The 17962-nt window shown below is 58.7% G+C and overlaps 1 protein-coding gene across 4 annotated transcripts in view; it reads left to right on the top strand.

The window, feature by feature from the left end:
- Ccdc88c (coiled-coil domain containing 88C) overlaps positions 1-17962 on the top strand; it is a 116492-nt gene that overhangs the window by 63977 nt on the left and 34553 nt on the right. For 3 of the 4 annotated variants that reach the window (XM_047538705.1, XM_047538707.1, XM_047538706.1), the window contains 5 exons: positions 6288-6434; positions 6975-7119; positions 10701-10885; positions 14574-14711; positions 15681-16751. In XM_047538705.1, coding sequence (XP_047394661.1) covers positions 6288-6434; positions 6975-7119; positions 10701-10885; positions 14574-14711; positions 15681-16751 — 1686 coding nt within the window. Of the gene's footprint in view, positions 1-3490; positions 3720-6287; positions 6435-6974; positions 7120-10700; positions 10886-14573; positions 14712-15680; positions 16752-17962 lie in introns of those variants that run through there. The other variant, XM_047538708.1, reaches the window with a different exon arrangement.

Raw genomic sequence — 17962 nt, 5'->3', positions numbered from 1 at the left:
GGGCCCATGGAGACTGAGGTGACCCTCTCTGCCCAGCCAGTCTCTCTAGTGCTGAGAAGGCGGGGAGAGAAGGGGCCAGCACTGTCTTAGTGCACAGTGACTTTAACAGGTCTGTGCTTGCATTTCAAGCATATCCAGCTGTACTTAAAAATCCAGATTTTTTTCAGAGTACAATGGTGCACATTTCTGAAGAATTCACTCTGAGATTCCTTAAGAATGATTTCTAAGCAAGTACAACACAGCACCCTGCAGAAATGTGTCTAGGAATTGAGGCCGACCTGCAGGTATTATAACCATGGATTAGAGAAGGCCCAGGTACAAAGTGTTCTCACGCAGAAAATAAGAGTAAGTGGGTGGAGCGCAGGTGGAGCTGTGGTGGTAACGGGCTCAGCAAAGGCAGCTGAACGGTAGTCTTGAAGTCTCTGTGTGCACAGAGGTGTATGCGATATAGTCATCAGATGTCAGTAGGTTTTACATTTTTCATGATAAAACATTGGTGGCCATAGTGTGATCCAAGTAAAAGGACAGAAGGGACATTTACCATTTTGGATAAGCTCCTACCTCACCTCAATTTAAGTGGGAGCGTTAAAAACATCAGTCAGTTTAAACCTTCTCTAAGATTTGGCTCTTGATTTCTCAACATGTATGTCAAGATCGACCTTTTCAAAATACCCCTTAGCAAGACCTTGTCTCAGAATAAAAATTAAAAGGGCTGGGGGTGCAGTGAAGCCCAGTGGTTGGAGTGCTTGCCTGGCATGCACGAGGTCCTGAGTTCAGTCTCCAGTAACACACACACACACACATGCACACAAAGTTTTATAGTCGGGGTTTGGGGATAGGAAGGACAGTAGAGTGAAGCAGACAGTATTACCTCATGTACATATATGGGTGACCCATGTGATTCTCCAACATGTACAGTCAGAAAAAATGAGAGATTGTACTCCATTTATATATGACCTATCAAAACGTGTACATGCATTCTACTGTCATGTACAGTTAATTAGAACAAATAATAAAAAGGTCTTTCAGTCTGGGGAGAAGCGAGAGGTGTCTCCTCAGGATTAGAGCTTGGGTAGGGGAGCAGGACCAGGAGCCTGGTTGTGCATCTCATGTGGCTTTCCACGTGTGTGACACTTCTAGGTACAGTGGGTGACCGGTGGCCCTGATGGAGCCTGACCCCCAGATCCCAAAAGGGAGGACACGTTGGTGGTGCTGGGAGATGAAGGACTGGGCTCAGCCAGGGGTGAGGTTCATTTTGGTTAGAACAACGTGCAACTCAGATCTGCGTGGTTTGTTTTTAGACTCCTGGCTGCTTTCTTGTGGCCGCCGGTGTAGTTTACGTAGGGTTGAAACTGCACGGGAGGAGCAGCGGAGGGCTCCCTGCGGACGGAGGAAGTGTGGGATGTGTACTGGGTGGCCCTTGGCCTCCTTTTGTAAACAGTAATCTGCTCAGGGCCTCCAGGGCCAGGGGGTCACCTCAGAGGGCCATGTGGGAGGAGGGCAGAGGAGAGAGACTTTGCCTGGAAGACTCTTTTTCTGTATTTTGTGATTGGCTGCAAATTTCCACTGAAAGCAAAGGACAAATGCTCAGGTGCCGTGGCGTGTCCCAGGCAGAGTGGACTGGGCTTTCCCAGCTCCTGTGTGAACGGACAGCTTTCCAGGCAGAGGTGGCTTCAAAGTAAACAGCCTGAGAGGAAGAGACCCCCCTGGCCACAGTCCTGGCTGCAAACAGCAACTTGCTGGGTGTGGGCAAGTCTCGCCACATCTGTGAAAGGGGCGGGTGTGGTCTGGGTGAGTGGAGACACTCCTGCCCTGGCGTCCTGGGCACGGGAGCAGGTTTGCCATGAGCTTATCCTAGCCAGCCCTCTCTGCAGGGAGCCCCCAGGAGGAGATAAGCAGCGAGGAGGCAGCCGGAAGGATGGGCGGGGCATTGACAAGGCCCAGCAGTTGGAAGCTGAGTTCAGATCCACCCCACAGTGATCACACACGTGCTCCCCCAACCCGAAGCCTCACCCCTAAGATATCAGTGGCCCTGCTCAGGATCAGGGTGGGCTGGCGAGATCTGCTGTGGGTGTGTCCTCCTGCCCGTCTGGGCCTAGAGATGTGGCCAGCTCTGCCCACTTGCTCCAGGCCTGCCCTGATCCAGTCTAATTGCTCGTCCTGGCCGTGAGGTTCCCACGGCCCTCATAGACGTCTCAGTTCCCTTTAGTGGGAGAAGTCACTCAGGAAATCTTGGCTGGGTGGAGTCTTTTGCCGGGTCCCTCCCCTGCACCCCAGGACTCGCGTCGGGTCGGCCCTGGCTCGGCAGGCCCCAGCTCCTTGCCCTTCCCTTCCTGCCATGCTCTCTCTGGAACGCAGCCGCTGTCCAGCACGGGCAGCCCACTCTGCCTCTTCCCACCCGCCTCGGCCCCCAGCACTCCCCATCCTCTGAGCCCGTATTCCCACCTCCCAGCAAATCCAAACTGGCCAGGCACATCCCGCTGACCTGCTGCCAGAGTGGCTTTAAGGGCAGCTCAGCAGGCACCTCTTCCCTGCTCCTGAGACAGGTCCACACGCGCCTCGCCCCACACTCACCTGCTGCTCCAAGACAGGTGGGCCCTGGGAGAGCCGGGGCTTTGCATGGAGCCTCCTAGGCCTGCCCACCCTCTCCCTGCTCACTCTTCCAAACTCGCAGGGCTCAGGAGTCACAGTCTGGGGCTGACCAGCCGGGTGGGCAAACTCTGCAGCCTCCTCCACGGTTCCTTTGGAGACCCCCTTCTTAGCTGGTGGCGCTTGTCACCTGGCGTTGTCCTGATATATTTTCTTGTCTGACTGCCAACCAGACCGTGAGCTCTGGGAAGACAGGGTTGTGCCTTCCTGGCTTTGATTCCTCTGTGCCCAGAAAGTTGTCTATTTGGGGGTCACCAAACTAGAGTCCTTAGGCCAAATCCAGCTTTAAACTGCCCTTAACGCCACTCTACCATCTGATTTTACAAATACAGTTTTATTGAACCCAGCCATACCTATTTGTTGAGTCTGGCTGCTCTCAGTCTCCCCCTGCAGGGTGGAGCAGTTGTGATAGGCTTACTTCTTGCAGACCAGACAGTATCTACTCTCTGGTCCTTTGCAGACCCAGGGTCTGGCCCAGCAGGTGCACAGGAAGGCTTTCAGAGGAACAGTAATGACCGCACTAGTGGAGCCAGGAGCCGTGGGAAGCCCGCTGTAGCATGGCACTTAGGCCTCACGGTGGCCCCGCAAGATGCAGCAGCCACGATCGGTTCCTCTCCATTTTCTCAGATGAGAAAAAAGAAGCTTAATTAATAACTTGCCCAGCGTCGCAGTTGCTAAGCAGGTGGACTGGGGATCGGAATGCGACCGGCTGCCTCCAGGGCCTTGACCGCCTGCCAGGGAAAGAGCCTGAGCCTCCGCCTTCATGAGAAGGGGGAGATAGAGGGTAGGAAAGGGGGTGTAGAGAGCTGCGCACCAGAGGCACCGGGGAGGGCGCTGGGCTGCCTCTGTAGTCCAGCAGATGGCCCAGCAAGGGCCCAGCCTCACACTGTTCATGTGGACAGAGGCCTCGTGTCATAAGCAGGGACCCTCCCAGTCCAGGGAACTCACTAAGGACACTGCAATTGCAAGAAGATGCTCCTTTCCAGCTCGGGATGTGCCTCTGTCTCTCCTGGGGAGTTCCGACGAGATCAGCTTGCAGAGGAGCTCAGCAGGATGAACCTGACCTTCAGGTGAAGGGCCAGGCCCGCCGCGTGCCTAGGTCCCACCACATTTAAAGCGGGCATGTCTCCTGGGAGGGAAAGGCATTTCTGTGGAGCCAGTTGAGTGGTGACCGGGCTGTCCCCCTATTCGGGATTCCCACTGGCTTTCTGTTGCTGTGGATACCAGGGGACCACACAGCATTGGGACCGCCAGTTTGCTGGTAGGGAGCTGTTTGTCTCTGTGACTCTGCATCCCCTCTGGTGTTTGGTGTTTGTGATGGGTCAGGAGACCGCCCCCCCAGAAAGCTCCTTTCCTTCTCCTGTGGTGCTGGGGGGAACCCAGGGCGTCGCGCACGCCAGGCAGGTGCTGTTCCACTGAGCTGCACCCCAGCCCTGGAAAACAATTTTTGTCTGTTGATGTGGTGGCTGCTCTGTGGGCGATGCCGGGTTGTGGAGTGACTGACATGGCAGCTGGTGAGAGGTCCCCCGGCCAGAGTTCTGTGCCTGATTGCTGCTCCAAGTCACCACGGCAGATTAGAAGTGGGCTCTCAAGCCACTTGGGGACAGGCCCTCAGGTCTGGCCTGTGATTTCATAAGTACGGCCCCTCAACTGCTGGCCGGGTAGGGTCAGGCCTCTAAATAGCCTCCTGGTTTGGTTATGATCAGAACCGCGGCGGGGTGTGCTGGCTTTGGGGTCACGTGGGGTCGGTCTTCTTGCTCCTGCGCAGCAGCCCCAGCTTGTGGGAGCCCCGGCTTGTGGGAGCCCCGGCTTATGGGAGCCCGGCGGTGTCCGTCAGGCCTGCTCTGAGGTGTGCGAGGCGGGCGGGTGGGTCTCTCCGTTGCCTGGTGCAGCGGGGTTGAGACCACCAGGAAGTCGGGGCGTGCGAGCAGTGGTTGGGGATCGTTCTGTGCCGTGTGTGCACTGGGTCACCTTCGTCCATCCTGGCTGTTGGAAGTGTCCAGGTCCTTCAAAGCCCCACCACGTGCCACCTCCAGTTCCCCTCACTGCATGTGGCCGGCAGGAGGTTTGCACGCTCACACGAGGCTCAGAGAGCAGAATTCCACTTGCCCCAGGAGTGCCCAGTCTGGGAATGAGGACAGGCCAGCCCTGGTGGCTGAGAGCAAGGCCTGGAAACGAGGGGGCTCAGCCCCTGACTCTGCAGGCGGCCAGAGTGCATCCCCCAGTGCACTTGGAGGGGCAGCTCCAGCCGGGTCCTGCAGCTTCCTGGGGACCACGGGGCAGCCTGTTCTGTGGCCACTGGGCCCTGAGAGTTGGTGCTGGGGCGTGCCGGGGGAGACACTGCTGGAACACCGGCCAGAAGAGGTGGGCAGCAGCCCTCTGGAACGCCTTTGTGCTGTGGCTCTCGTCCTCCTTGTGTCCGGGCCTCTCTTGTCCTCCTGAGCCCCTGAGGTGGAGGCTCAGGCAGTGGAGGAAACAGGGTCTGCAGCCTTTGGGCCAAGGGCAAGCCTCAGCTTCGGTCCTTAGCAGGTTTGTGACTTTGGGCCTGTTCCTTGATTAACCAGTCAGTCCTTCGTCTGAAGGGAAGGACTGTCCCTCGCTCCCTCCTAGTGCTGCTGTGAGGAGCGTGAGGCAGGCGGTGGCCCTCTGGGGGGGTCGGGCAGAGACAGGTGCTCAGGTGAGTCCAGAGTCTTAACCAACAAGCATTCCCCGGCTGCTGGGCTTTGATCAAAACCGTGTCGGCCGACCGAAAAGCCAGTGGCTTCTCTCCACCAGGAATATTGGATTCTGGCCCACAAAGGAAAATGAGCGTGTGCTGGAGAAGCCGCGGCTCCCAGCCTGCGCCCCTGTTGTAATGTGTGGAGACCCTGCCCAGCAAGAAGAGCGGACGATCCGTGTCGCTGTCTAAGCCGTGGGGCCCTGGGGGGAAATGCAGCCCCCCAGGTTATCAGATCAGGAAGGGCCCAGGGGACACGAGAACCCAAGCAGGCAGAGACGAGGTGCAGAATGGCTCCCTGGGGCAGCAGCAGAGAGCCTGGGTCGTGCAGGGCTGCGGGGCTCGCAGCCACTTGGTTTTCTGTGCTGCGACTTAACTCCATTGAAGACCCCCCAGTTCCAGGAAACTGCCAGCCACTTCTGTTTTGCCAAGGGTACGTGTGCAAAATACCCAAACAGCAACTGTGGCTGAATGGAAGCTTGTCTGAAAGGCCATTCTTCCAGGACCCTGATCACAGGGGTGAATGTTGAATTGAGAGGAACCCAGCCCCAAGGAACCCTCTCCCCATAGACTCTGAGCATCACCCCCCAGAGAGGTCCCAGGTCTGTCAGCTGAGCAAGGTTGTCACTGTCCAGACCCTTAGGCCACGCCCGGCCTGAGCTGGACCTTGAGGAAGTGTTGTCTTTCCAAATTTAAATATTTTCTTCTAACTCCTTGATGTTTTTTTTCTTAGTAGAGAAGGGCCACTGTCCTTTCCTTGTGGGAGGGACGAGGGTGGTGCAGAGGAGCCCGGGCTTCCTGCTGCAGGCTGGTCTCTGAGTTGGATGACGGGGTCCAGGGCCCCAGGAGCTCGGGTTAGAGTCCCATGGCCACAACCTGGCGCCCCTGTTTGACGGCGTGTCTGTGTGCTTTTGGTCACCAGGAGCTTCGGGAAGACAACATCATTCTGATTGAAACCAAGGCCATGCTGGAGGAGCAGCTGACGGCTGCCCGGGCCCGCAGCGACAAAGTCCACGAGCTGGAGAAAGAGAACTTGCAACTGAAGTCCAAACTGCACGACCTGGAGCTGGTATTGCGCCGCGCCCTTTGCTGCTGATTTCGCCACCAGGTTCCCTGCTGCTGCCGCCCCCAGCAACTTAGAACCAGGGAAAGTAGCTTGCTGCGCTCAGTGGGCTCGAGGGGACACTTGTCACCCTTGAGACCGCGGGGACTTGACTTCCGGGTTGCCTTTCGTGAGGGTGGATGTGCCTGGGTGTCTTTTGCAGACAGGGCCTTTGCTGGAGTTTCTGCTGTGGCTCTAGCAGTGGCATGTTGGCCTGTCACAGCCTCAGATCTGCTCTAGAGCCACCAGCCTTCCCGTGGCAGCCCCGTGCAGTTCCTCCCTCTGTTCCAGAGCTTTCAGTCAGAGACCCCTGGGCTCTCTCCACAACCTAGGTAGCAGGTCCAGCTGCTGTTGGGCGGCTGTCACCAGCACAGTGGAGCGTTTGTAGGCAGCTCCGTCGTAGAGAGCAGTTGCATGCTGTCCCCGCGTCCCCTTGTGCCCAGAGAGAATGGTGGCAGACGGTGTGCCCAGGGAACCTGCCACCATTCCCCCCTCTTCCTGACCTAGGACCGGGACACAGATAAGAAGCGAATCGAGGAGCTGCTGGAAGAGAACATGGTCCTCGAGATCGCGCAGAAGCAGAGCATGAATGAATCGGCCCACTTGGGCTGGGAGCTGGAGCAGCTGTCCAAGAACGCAGACTTGTCGGATGGTAGGTGGCGCTGTGGCCTTGGAGCCGGCCCCTGGCTTTGAGTCAGCCGTGGCAGCCCATTCATTCACCCAAGTAAATATGATTTCCTTCAAGTGCCATTTGGAGCTGTTTCATTACAGTTCTCCCCAGGGAAAACATGAGGGGTCTGGCCGTCAGGATGTCAGGACGTGAAAGACAAATTAAGTGTTGCCAGGTTTCTCGGTTTCCCATATGGACACTTGGGAGCTTCCAGATTACAACACGCTGATACCCTGAGGACATCTTAGGCCTGTCTGCCATGGCTGAAAGCCCTAGATGGCAGAAGTGTCCCGGTGGTTGCTAATCCTGGCTATAAATGTACGCTGGGCATTATTTCCTCTGTTCATTTGCATAATTGGGCAAGATGGATGCAGTCTGTTCTCTGTCTCCCGGGTGGGGATGCTAAGTGGCTGCTGCTCCTGAGACCCAGGTTCTCTGCTGTCTGCCTCGCCACCTCCTCCCCCTGGGCCTGCACTGCTGCCCTCTGCTGGCCCCCTGGAGACGAGGTGGCTGTGGTGGGAAGGGTGGGGCCCCAGTCAGCACTGGAGCAGGAAGCTTCAGCGCCCAGCAAACAATAAGCCAGTTCCTGTGTTCAAAAATAGCACACATTCACCGTTCCTGTGCACCTGATATCAAAAGTTAATATTTACTTAGCACTTCGCAGAGCAAGGTAGGGCTTTTGGCTTCTTTTGGTGGGGGCTTTTTAAAATTCTGATAAACATTCCTAAGAATACCGGTAAGGATAGTGAAAGCAGCCGAATGTTTCTTTGCTGCTTTGAGGGCTCCTGTCAGTTCCAAACTTGAAATCAGCTAGTTAAACTGTTACCATGAGCATTTAGTTCTGGGAGATGCCCTGGGTGGGAGCTTGCAGAAGCCCTGCCTGAGTCCAAATCGACCTGGAGGATTTGCTGCCCCCTGGTGGAGCTGAGAGGTGGTGCAAGCTGCCTGGAATGGTCTCTGAGTGTATTTCTCCTCCGCCTCCTCCTCCTCCTCTTTCTTCTCTTCCTCCTTTTTTTCTTTTCTTTCTTTTTTTTTTTAGAGCATTATAGTTATATATATAGTAGTTGGGTTCATTTAACCAAACATTCATGGAATTTATTTCTCTTACTCTCTGAAACCAGGGTGGCTGTTGGGGTCTGAGGCCTTCACCAATAGACTACTCAGTATAGTTTGTGAGTCCTTTAACGTCAATGACTGATTTATTCTTAGTGACAGTGTTGGCCTGAATGATGGTGTAATGTAAACAAAAACCTGAATATATCTTTAACTGTGACTTTTGAAACTTTTTTTTTAAGGAGACCAGGTCTTGGCCAGGTACAGTAGTAGATGCCTGTAATCCCAGCAACTTGGGAGGCTAAGACAGGAGCATCACAAGTTCAAGGCCAGCCTCAGTAACTTAGTGAGATCCTCAGCAACTTAGCAAGACTCTTAGCAAGTCTCAGAAACTGTAAAGGGCTAGGGACATAGCTCAGTGGTAAAGTGCCCCTGGATTCAATCCCTTCTACCACAAAAAAAAAAAAAAAGAAAAAGAAAAAAAAAAGAAAAAGAAAGAGAGAGAGAGATACCAGATCTTACTATGTTGCCCAGGCTGGCCCCAAGCTCAAGTGACCCTCCTGCCTCAGCCTCCTGAGTAGTTGGGACTATAGGCACGAGGCACCAAGCCTGGCTCAAAATATTTAAGTTTTTTTCCTTTTCCTGATGCTGGGGATTGAGCCCAGGGCCTTGTGCCTGCTAAGGACACGTTCTGCCACTGAGCTACACCCGAGCCCCCTGGATATACTCTTAGGTGTATGGCTCCTCCGCTTGTTAGCTGGTGACCTGGGACGAGCTCCTGACCTCTGACCATGTGGGCAGTGAACCTACCACGCAGGGCCAGGGATTATGAGGTGAGACAGTGAAGCTCCACCCCTGGCCTGGCCTGTGGCACTCGTAGGGGGCAGCTGTTCTCATTGCCACTGTCCTGCTAAACCACACCCGACTGCCCTGGCTGCCAGGCTTGCTGAGGAGCAGAGGCTCGGAGAGGAACATGGCTTGTCTTCGTCCTGCTTGTTGCCGGTCCCCTTGGTTAACTTGTCGAGTTTTGGTTTGGAAAGATGAGAATGGTGTGGCAGCAATGGCTGTGGGGAACGTTTCTACAGCGACGCTGCTGTTCACTAAGAAGGGTTCAGATGGAGCCATGATCCCAGCGGCCCCTGGAGGCTGAGGCAGGAGGATTACAAGTTCAAAGCCAGCCTCAGCAAGTTAGTGAGGCCCTAAGCAATTCAGTGAGACCCTGTCTCTAAATTTAAAAAGGCTGGGGATGTACCTCAGTGGTTAAGCACCTCTGGGTTCAGTCCCTGGTACATTAAAAAAAAAAAATTTTTTTAAACAAAAAGGCTAAAATGATAAAGTGATGTGTATTTCATCAAAAAATTTTTTCAAGCCTTTCCCCCCCACAGTGCTACAGAGGTACCATCCAAGTGATAAATTTGGAATTGGTGGAGTTTTTTTAGGTGAGGTATTTTAAATTAGATTAGTTTTTCTTTGCAGGGTCACCAGATGAAGCCCTCCAGGCACTGTGCCTGGGGCGTGCCCCCCACCCACCCACTGCAGTCTACTGCTGGTTTGGGTCTTAAGGACATTCTGGCCTATTGGCTCTGCCCTTTAGCCTTGGAGAGGATGGAAGTGCACAGAGGGAAACAGACACCTTTCAGCCCTTACAGTTGCCTGGGGGACCCAGACATGCACATCCTGGTGCAGATTGGTGACTTTGCTGTGAAAGTCCCCACAGCTTCTGGGGCGATGGATAAGGAGCAGGGGCTTGGGGTGGAGATGGCCTTGTTAGCTAGACAGCACACTAAGGCTCCAGGGGACAGGCAGGGCAGATGAGGGTCAGCAGCCTTGGTCCCTTCCTCGGGGGCGCTCTGCCTGCTGTTTCCCCCCATAAAGCCCTCTGCCTTACCAAAAGTCCTGCAGCTGCTCACAGCAGGAGCCGGCCAAGAACTCCCATTCCTGAGTCTTGGAACGCTGCTCCCGTCTCCAGCTTGCTTCCCACATGCTCAAAGGCAGAGTGGACACATAATCTCAGATCTCAGAGCAGTCTGCATAAGTTGCTTCACTTTTACTCAATGCTAGTGTGAAATCGCTGACCGGGCTCTCAGTGGGCTGGCCAGTGCTGGCTGGCTGCAGGGCACGGCCTTCCACCGTCCTGCCCAGACCGACCAGCTCACCTGGTGCCCTCCTGCTGAGCGGCCCACGCCTGCTGCCCTGGGGGCTGTGTGAGCACGTTGCCGCGGGCTGTCTCCGTGGGCCTGCGGCCTTTGAGTTAGGCGGCCTGGTAAAAGAGCGATCTCTGTAAGTTAGAGTCTTGGTCTGTTTCCCGTGGTCCTGGGGATTGAACCCAGGGCACACGCGTGCTGGGCGAGCACCCTGCCACTGGCTGCGCCCCAGCCCAAGTCACGCAGCCTTGAACTGGTGCCTCGGCTCCTCTGCTGCCAGCCGCTCCGGCAGAGGTCCCTAGGTGCCCGGAGGGTGTGGAGGGGCGGGAGGCGGGCGCCTGGCTGGGCCCTGACCCCGCGCCTCAGCCTCCAGGAAGTCGTTCGTGTTCGAGCTGAACGAGTGCGCCTCCAGCCGCGTCCTGAAGCTGGAGAAGGAGAACCAGGGCCTGCAGAGCACCATCCAGGGGCTGCGCGACGCGTCCCTGGCGCTGGAGGAGAGCAGCCTCAAGTGCGGGGAGCTGGAGAAGGAGAACCACCAACTGGGCAAGAAGGTGAGCTCTCCGGGAATGGGCACGGGGGCCTGGGGCCCGTCGTTACCAAACATCTGACTTGCACTGCAGCCAGTAGCCGGCTGAGCTGCCAGTGGCCTGGGTGAGCACGCCAGCTGCTGGCCAGGCGCACTCTTGCTGGTGGCCCCTCTCAGGACCAGTGCCTCTCGGGTCTGGGTACCTCCTGGCCTGCGCCCACATACCCCAGTGATTTGTCAAGGCTGCAGGGACCCTGGGAGGGGCTGCCGGCATGAGAGGGGTCCTGACCGTGCTGGTTCTTCGCCCCCGGGGGGGAGGGGGGACTTGGCACACACCTGTCCCGCTGTGAGAGGGACCCTCCTGGGCCCTGGCCGCAGGCCCCTCCTGTTCTTGGAGGCACCGGGCCTCTCATCCCCATCGCGTTGCCGCTGCAAGTGGCGTGCCCCGCCTCGTAGGAGAGAAGCTGCCTTCCCGTCTCCTGCCATGTCCTCTGGTGCGGAGTGGTGTGGGGAAGGTGACTAGACGTGGCTTCTGAGATCCAGCTGGGCCTGGCACGGGCAGTGTCTCCACAAGTGGCAGTTCAGAGTTGGCCAGGATAAAAAGGGACCGACCCACAGGGAGGTGGCAGCCTCCTCCCCTGTGGTCCTTAGGCCTCCACTTCAGAAAGCCTGAGGTGTCCTCTGGTTGGCCCTGCGATGGGAGGTGTCACCTCCCCACAGGTCCCAAGGTAGCCCGAGCTCGATTGCTGCTGTGGCCCCTCCTCTTACAGACGGGAAGGGGCAGGGGTGCTGCCTCCCAGCGTGGCCCCGTCCGCCCGTCTCCTGCTGGGGTTGGTTCCCAGGCCTGTCTGCTGTAGCTCCTGGGAGCCACATCTTGGCAGAGTCCCTGGGGTCACCAGGTCCTGGAAGGGAGGGCTGGTGTTCCCAGGGGAGAGCTGTCCTTGTCCAGTGCCTAGAGCCCCTCTCCTGTGCCGCTCGGCCACCCTGGCCTGGCCAGAGTCTGCCTGCCCAGCGGAGGTGGCGGGTCTCTGCAGGTGTCTCGCTGACTGGCTTTTGGCCCTTGTGCCTGGCCTCAGGCGCTGCCTGGGTTTGAGTGCTTCTGCACCAGCAGGAGGTCACGCCGGCCTGTCTCCTCAACCTGCTCAGTTCACCGGAGTTCCTTTCTCCAGCCTCACCCAAGCCTCACTCCTCGCCGTGTGGTAGTTCTCGGCCCCTGCTGGCACGGGTCAGCAGGGTCAGTGAGTAGCCCTCAGAGTGCCGCAGGGCAGCCCAGCCCTCTTGCCCCACCCTGAGCATAGCCAGGCTGCCGCTGGCCCAGGAGGCGACACCATGGGAACCAGAGTTCCCTACAATCACACCCTACCTGTACCTTCCGCACCTCTGCGGGTCCTGGGGAAGCTGCCGTCCTGCTCTGCGTCTGTCACTTTAGTCCTTGAGCCGAGGAGGGCGAATCCTCTTTCCCTCTGGGGCAGTCACAGGAAGGCAGGGGCCACCCAGCCAGAGGTCTGCAGGGAGGACAGAAGCCCTCTGGGGCCCAGGGATGCAGCCGGCTCACACCCCAGCCCGCCGGCTCGTTGGGCGGCTTTGACGTCCTTCAGGGACGGACAGGAGTGTGGGGTGCGGCACGGATGGGTGGCCATAGGGGCTGCATGTGCGGAGCAGCCGAAGCAGCGGTGGAAAGGTGACGGCGGGCCTGGCGTCCTTTGGGAGAGAAGGCTCAGCAGAGTGAAGGGTCTGCAGTCACCAAGGGCGGGGGCTTGGGGGAGGACGGCAGGGAGACCTGAACCAGCAGGTGGTGGCACTCAGGGTGGCTCGGGGCAGGGGCGATGGTGTCACCCCCAGGCAGTGAGGTCCCAGCCCTGCCTCCTGCTCCCTGGAAGGCCGTGGACTCGTCACTGATCCTTCTGGGCCAGTTTCCTCCTCTGTGAGATAGTGAGTCCTCCTGCCGCCCCCTCAGCCCACTGGGTGCCGGGCCTTGTGCTGAGTAGGGCAGGCTAGGCAGGGGTGAGGAAAGGCCCCCTCGTGGCGCCACACAGGGCCCGTTTCTGGTTGGCCCTGGCAGGCCCTGGCTGACCCTTGCTGGCCCTTGCTGACCCTTGCTGGCCCTGGCTGGCCCTGGAGGGCCCTGGCTGACCCTTGCTGGCCCTGGCTGACCCTTGCTGGCCCTGGCTGACCCTGGCAGGCCCTGGCTGGGGGAAGCACACCCACCCTGAGGTCCCCAGGTTGGGGCAGGAGGCCTTGGTGCCCTGATGGCTGTGGCGCATGTGCCTCCGCTGGCCCACCTCTCCTTCCCTCTGGGGACCCATGGCCTGCTTCTGTGGAGGCTGAGCTTGTGCACAGGAGGCAGAGAGGTCAGGTCACCCCTCACCGAAGAGAAGGGGGACAGACCTGCTTTAGATGGGGATCCCGGAGACACCTGGAAGATTGTGCGCCTGTCCACACAAGGCCCCAGACTGGACAAGCCCTGTGAGAGCAGCGGCTCTGTCCCTGCTGCCCATGGGGTCAGCTAGCGTCGCTGGGCCCTGCCCGCAAGGTTCAGGTTGGACTGTGGCCTGAAGCTCCAGGGTCTCCAAGTTCCCAGGTGGTTCCTCGTGAGGACCGTTGTTTTGGAGCCGCGGTCCCCGGCCACTGCATCGCCGAGTCCTGTTGAACACAGGTTCCTCAGGCGCCTCCCAGACGTGCCGAGTCAGAACTGGGGGTGGGCCCAACCCCAGCGACCTCTGGGGGTTCAGCCACCATGCGCCACACGCTGCGCTTGAGCCTGGGGTACCACTGGCCAGCTGTCAGCTGCAGGACTCGCCCGTGGCCTGGTAGCAGGGAGGGACTGACTGACGTCACCCCCGTGGCCCGCTGGGGCCACTCCGCGCCTGTCCCCAGCGCAGGCTTAGCCCAGTCAGATCAGGACTTCGGGGCATCGGTGTCGCGTGCTGTGAAGTGAGGCTCGCACGGTCACGATCTAGGAGGCGTGGACACACCAGAGTTCCAGCCTGGCGCTGGGCGGTGATCAGGGAGTTGGCCAGGCAGGGTGACGTGCGGCCAGTCTGGCCTGGGGCAGAGGCAGTGGGGCAGGGGAGCGGGCTGGGTGGAAGATGGACCTGGAGGGTGACGAGGGGACCTGGAGGTGGAGGACCCCTCTGAGCAGCTGGGCACTGTCACCACCAAAGATGGTTGCAGTACGGGGAGATGGGGGAGGGGAAGCCTGCAGGGTTAAGGGCAGGAGCCCAGGGAGAGTGGACGAAGCCTCGGAAGGAGCAGGAGACCGGGGAGGTTGACAGGTGGTCTCACGGGTGAGGTGGCGGAGCCTGGGAGGTGGACAAGGGCAGGCTCTTGCCTGGTGGCCTTTCTCTGGTGTCCAGGCAGGAGGTGCAGGTTGTGGGCTGAGGTCGGTGGTTGAGGATACACAAGGAGGCTGCTGCAGAGAGATGCCCGGACCTTTCTTTCCCCTTGAGGCCCATTCAAGTACTCCGTGGGCCAAGAGATTTAGCCGGGTGCCATGCGCACACCTGTAATCCCAGAGACTCAGGAGGCTGAGGCAGGAGGAGCACAGCTTCCAGGCCAGCCTCAGCCACTTAGGCCCTAAGCAACTTAGTGAGACCCAGTCTCAAAATGAAAGGACGTGGCTCAGATAGAGCCCCCCTGGATTCAACCCCTGTGTCTGGGAGTGGGGGAGCTGGGTAAAACTGACTTTTGCACTGGGTCTTTTGGCCCTGCAGATTGAGAAGTTACAAACCCAGCTGGAGAGAGAAAAACAGAGCAACCAAGACTTGGAGACCCTCAGTGAGGAGCTGATCCGCGAGAAGGAGCAGCTGCAGAGCGACATGGAGGCCCTGAAGGCTGACAAGGCCCGGCAGGTAGGCACTGTGCCGTCCCGGCCTCTCCCTCCTGGGCTGCCCGCCTGCAAGAGGGCGCTGAGGCCTGGGGTTGCTGCAGCGCTCACGGATCCGCGGCTGTTAGTAACTTGGCTTAGCAGAGCTTAAACCAGGGAGTCTCATCTGGTGGTGGGGGGCTGGGGAGGGTTTGGTCTCCCAGGGGACCATCTCTGAAGACGGTTCTGAATGACCTACAGTTGGGGAGGAGAGGGCTGCTGCTGCTGGCATGCCCTGGGTGGAGGCCAAGGCACCTCCCCAGGACAAAGGATGGCCCAGCTCCAGTGTCCTTGTCACGGCCGTGGACCGTGTACAGGGCGCCGCGGTGGTTCCGTGATGCCATCAGCACCGGCCTCTCTTCCGCCCTCACAGCCTTAGCAGTGGCAGCAGAACGTCCTCAGGTCCTTGCCGTAGGAAGGGCACCGTGGCCTTGGGTGTGGGCTGCCTCGGGAACGGGTGGGGCATGGGCCACTTCAGAGCCATCGTGCAAGGTTTCTCTGGATTCTGACCCTGAGGATGAGAAGGACCCAGAAGGCTGAAGACTTGGGGAAAGTACCCGAGAGGGAGGGAACAGCACAGGTGAGGGAGGAAGGAGCTGGGAGCAGAGGAAGGCCTGTGGAGACGCCCAGGTGGGCAAAGCCTGGTCCCGGGGTCCTGCTGGCCATGGCGGAAAGGACGGAGGGAAGTTGCTGAAGCTTCCCAGTAAGGGGCAGAGGTGTCGTTGAGGTTTGAAAGCTTCCCTGGCTGCACAGAGTGTATTTCGACTTGAACTTCAGCATTGGCATCTCTGCCGCTTGCCTGGGTCCCTGTTGGGCTTCAGGATTGCTGGGATGGGTCCGGGTGCTCAGTGGAATGGTCACCAAAGGCCTTTGCTTCCCAGACCCCTGCCCTGGGCCCTCATCCCTGGCATAGATTCAGGCAGCAGCCTGGGACATGTCTCCGTTTTTCCCATAGATTAAGGATCTGGAGCAGGAGAAGGACCACCTCCACCGAACGGTGTGGTCGCTGCGGGAGAGGTCGCAGGTCAGCAGCGAGGCCCATGGGAAGGAGGTGGAGAAGGAGAACAGGGCCCTCCACCAGGCTGTGGCGGAGGCCAGCAGCAAACTCAGCCAGCTGGAGGTGGAGAAGCAGCAGCTGCACAAGGCCCTGGAGCAGGCCAAGGAGAAGGGGGAGCGGGCGGAGACCCTGGAGAAGGAGCTGCACCAGCTGGAGAAAGAGAATGAGCAGCTGGCCAAGAAGGTGACCTCCCTGCAGACGGCCACCGAGAAGGTCAAGGCCCTGGAGCACCAGAGCCAGGGCCTGGAGCTGGAGAACCGGACGCTGAGGAAGTCTCTGGACACCCTGCAGAACGTGTCCGTGCAGCTCGAGGGCCTGGAGCGGGACAACAAGCAGCTGGACAAGGAGAACCTAGAGCTGCGTAAGATGGTGGAGACCATGCACTTCACCAGCGCCAAGATGGCGCAGATCGAGAAGGAGAACCAGCAGCTGGAGCGGGAGAAGGAGGAGCTGCGAAAGAACGTGGAGCTGCTGAAGGCCCTGAGCAAGAAGTCGGAGCGCCTGGAGCTCAGCTACCAGAGCGTGAGCGCAGAGAACCTGCGGCTGCAGCAGAGCCTGGAGAGCAGCGGCCACAAGTCGCAGGCCCTGGAGCGCGAGCTGTCCGAGCTGGAGGCCGAGCACCAGGCCCTGCGGCGAGACCTGGAAGCCCTGCAGCTCACCAGCAAGCAGCTGGAGAGGTCTGAGAAGGACAGGAAGGCCCTGGAGCAGGAGGTGGCCCAGCTTGAGAAGGACAAGAAGCTGCTGGAGAAGGAGGCCAGGCGCCTGTGGCAGCAGGTGGAGCTCAAGGACGCCGTCCTGGACGACAGCACCGCCAAGCTGTCGGCGGCCGAGAAGGAGAGCCGCGCGCTGGACAGGGAGCTGGCCCGCTGCAGGGACGCCACCAGCAAGCTGAAGGAGCTGGAGAAGGACAACAGGGACCTCACCAAGCAGGTCACCATGCACATGAGGACGCTGACCACCCTGAGAGAGGTGAGCCCGCGCCAGGGGCCCGGCGGTGGGGTGCGTGGCTCCAGACAGGGAGTTCCCTCCTCCCCGAGAGTTTTCTCTGACTCCAGACTGAGGTACCCGAGGGTCCCAAGAGCCTGGGAAAGTCACGCGTTGTGATCTCACTACCCAGGGGAGACCCCTCGCCCGTCCCCACAGACCCGTCATGGGTTGGAGACACCCGGAGTGGAAAGTGCATTGGACAGACCTAACTGGCCACACACCCTGGCTTGGCAGCACAGCACACCGGAGCCTCCGGTGTCCCCTCCCAGTTGGGTGACTGGGAGCTGCGGCCAGTTGTCCCCAGCCCCCGTCAAGAGATAGGGTCCGAGAGTGTTGCTGGCCTGGGAAGAGACCACAGTTCACAGTGTGATTGTCGGGTCAGAGAATCCAGCCGTCGCTCTCCAGGCGACAGTCGAGCGTGTCTTTGATTATCATTCATCGTTTCGCATCTGTTCTCTTAAGTACGCTTTGCAGGCACGTTTTCTCAGTGGGTGCAAGTTATGTAGGTTTACCGTGATCATTTGGGGGACCATTTAGGTTATTTCCAGTGTTTCCCCAGCTGTGGTTTCTTGGTTTCCCCCAACTTCAACAACCCCGTGCGTGCTTGCTGAACTGCACCTGGCACCCCCACCACCGCCCCGAAGTAGCACTGGACACCCAGGGACACGTGGCCTTCATGAGTATGTCAGTGTTTTCCTGGGCTGTGCCCCTAGACATGCAGTGATGGGCAACATGTGTCTCGATGTCTGTAAAATTCTCCAGAGCTACACGTCCTGCTCCCTCCTGGTGTCAGTCACCTGGGCCACCTGAGCGTTCGTTCATTCAGCCCATTATGGTGAACAGCCACCCTGGTGACAGCTTCAGCCTCTGAGGGGCCTCACACCCACTCTTGTCTCCCTCACCTTGGGGTCAGTGTGCATGTTACCAGGTGCCCTCAGTTCGATGACTCTGGTACTTGGCTTCTTCCAGCCGGTGGCTCAGCTGTCCCTTTGGAGCCCTCTACCAGCTCCCCTAGAGTGAGGGAGAAAGCTCACTGTCCATGGGTGCAGCTCAGCCACATGGCCACAGGCAACTGCAGGGCACTGTGTGTCCGGAAAGGGAGGGACGTGAAGTTCAGGGGACACAGAGCAGTGTCTGCGTTCAAAATGGGACTGTTGGCGAGGGCGTTAGGGCGCTGCAGGGGAGCTGCAGGC

This window comes from Sciurus carolinensis, chromosome 2, assembly GCF_902686445.1.
Source record: "Sciurus carolinensis chromosome 2, mSciCar1.2, whole genome shotgun sequence".
NCBI lineage: Eukaryota > Metazoa > Chordata > Mammalia > Rodentia > Sciuridae > Sciurus > Sciurus carolinensis.
This window is presented reverse-complemented; position numbering and strand designations above follow the sequence as displayed.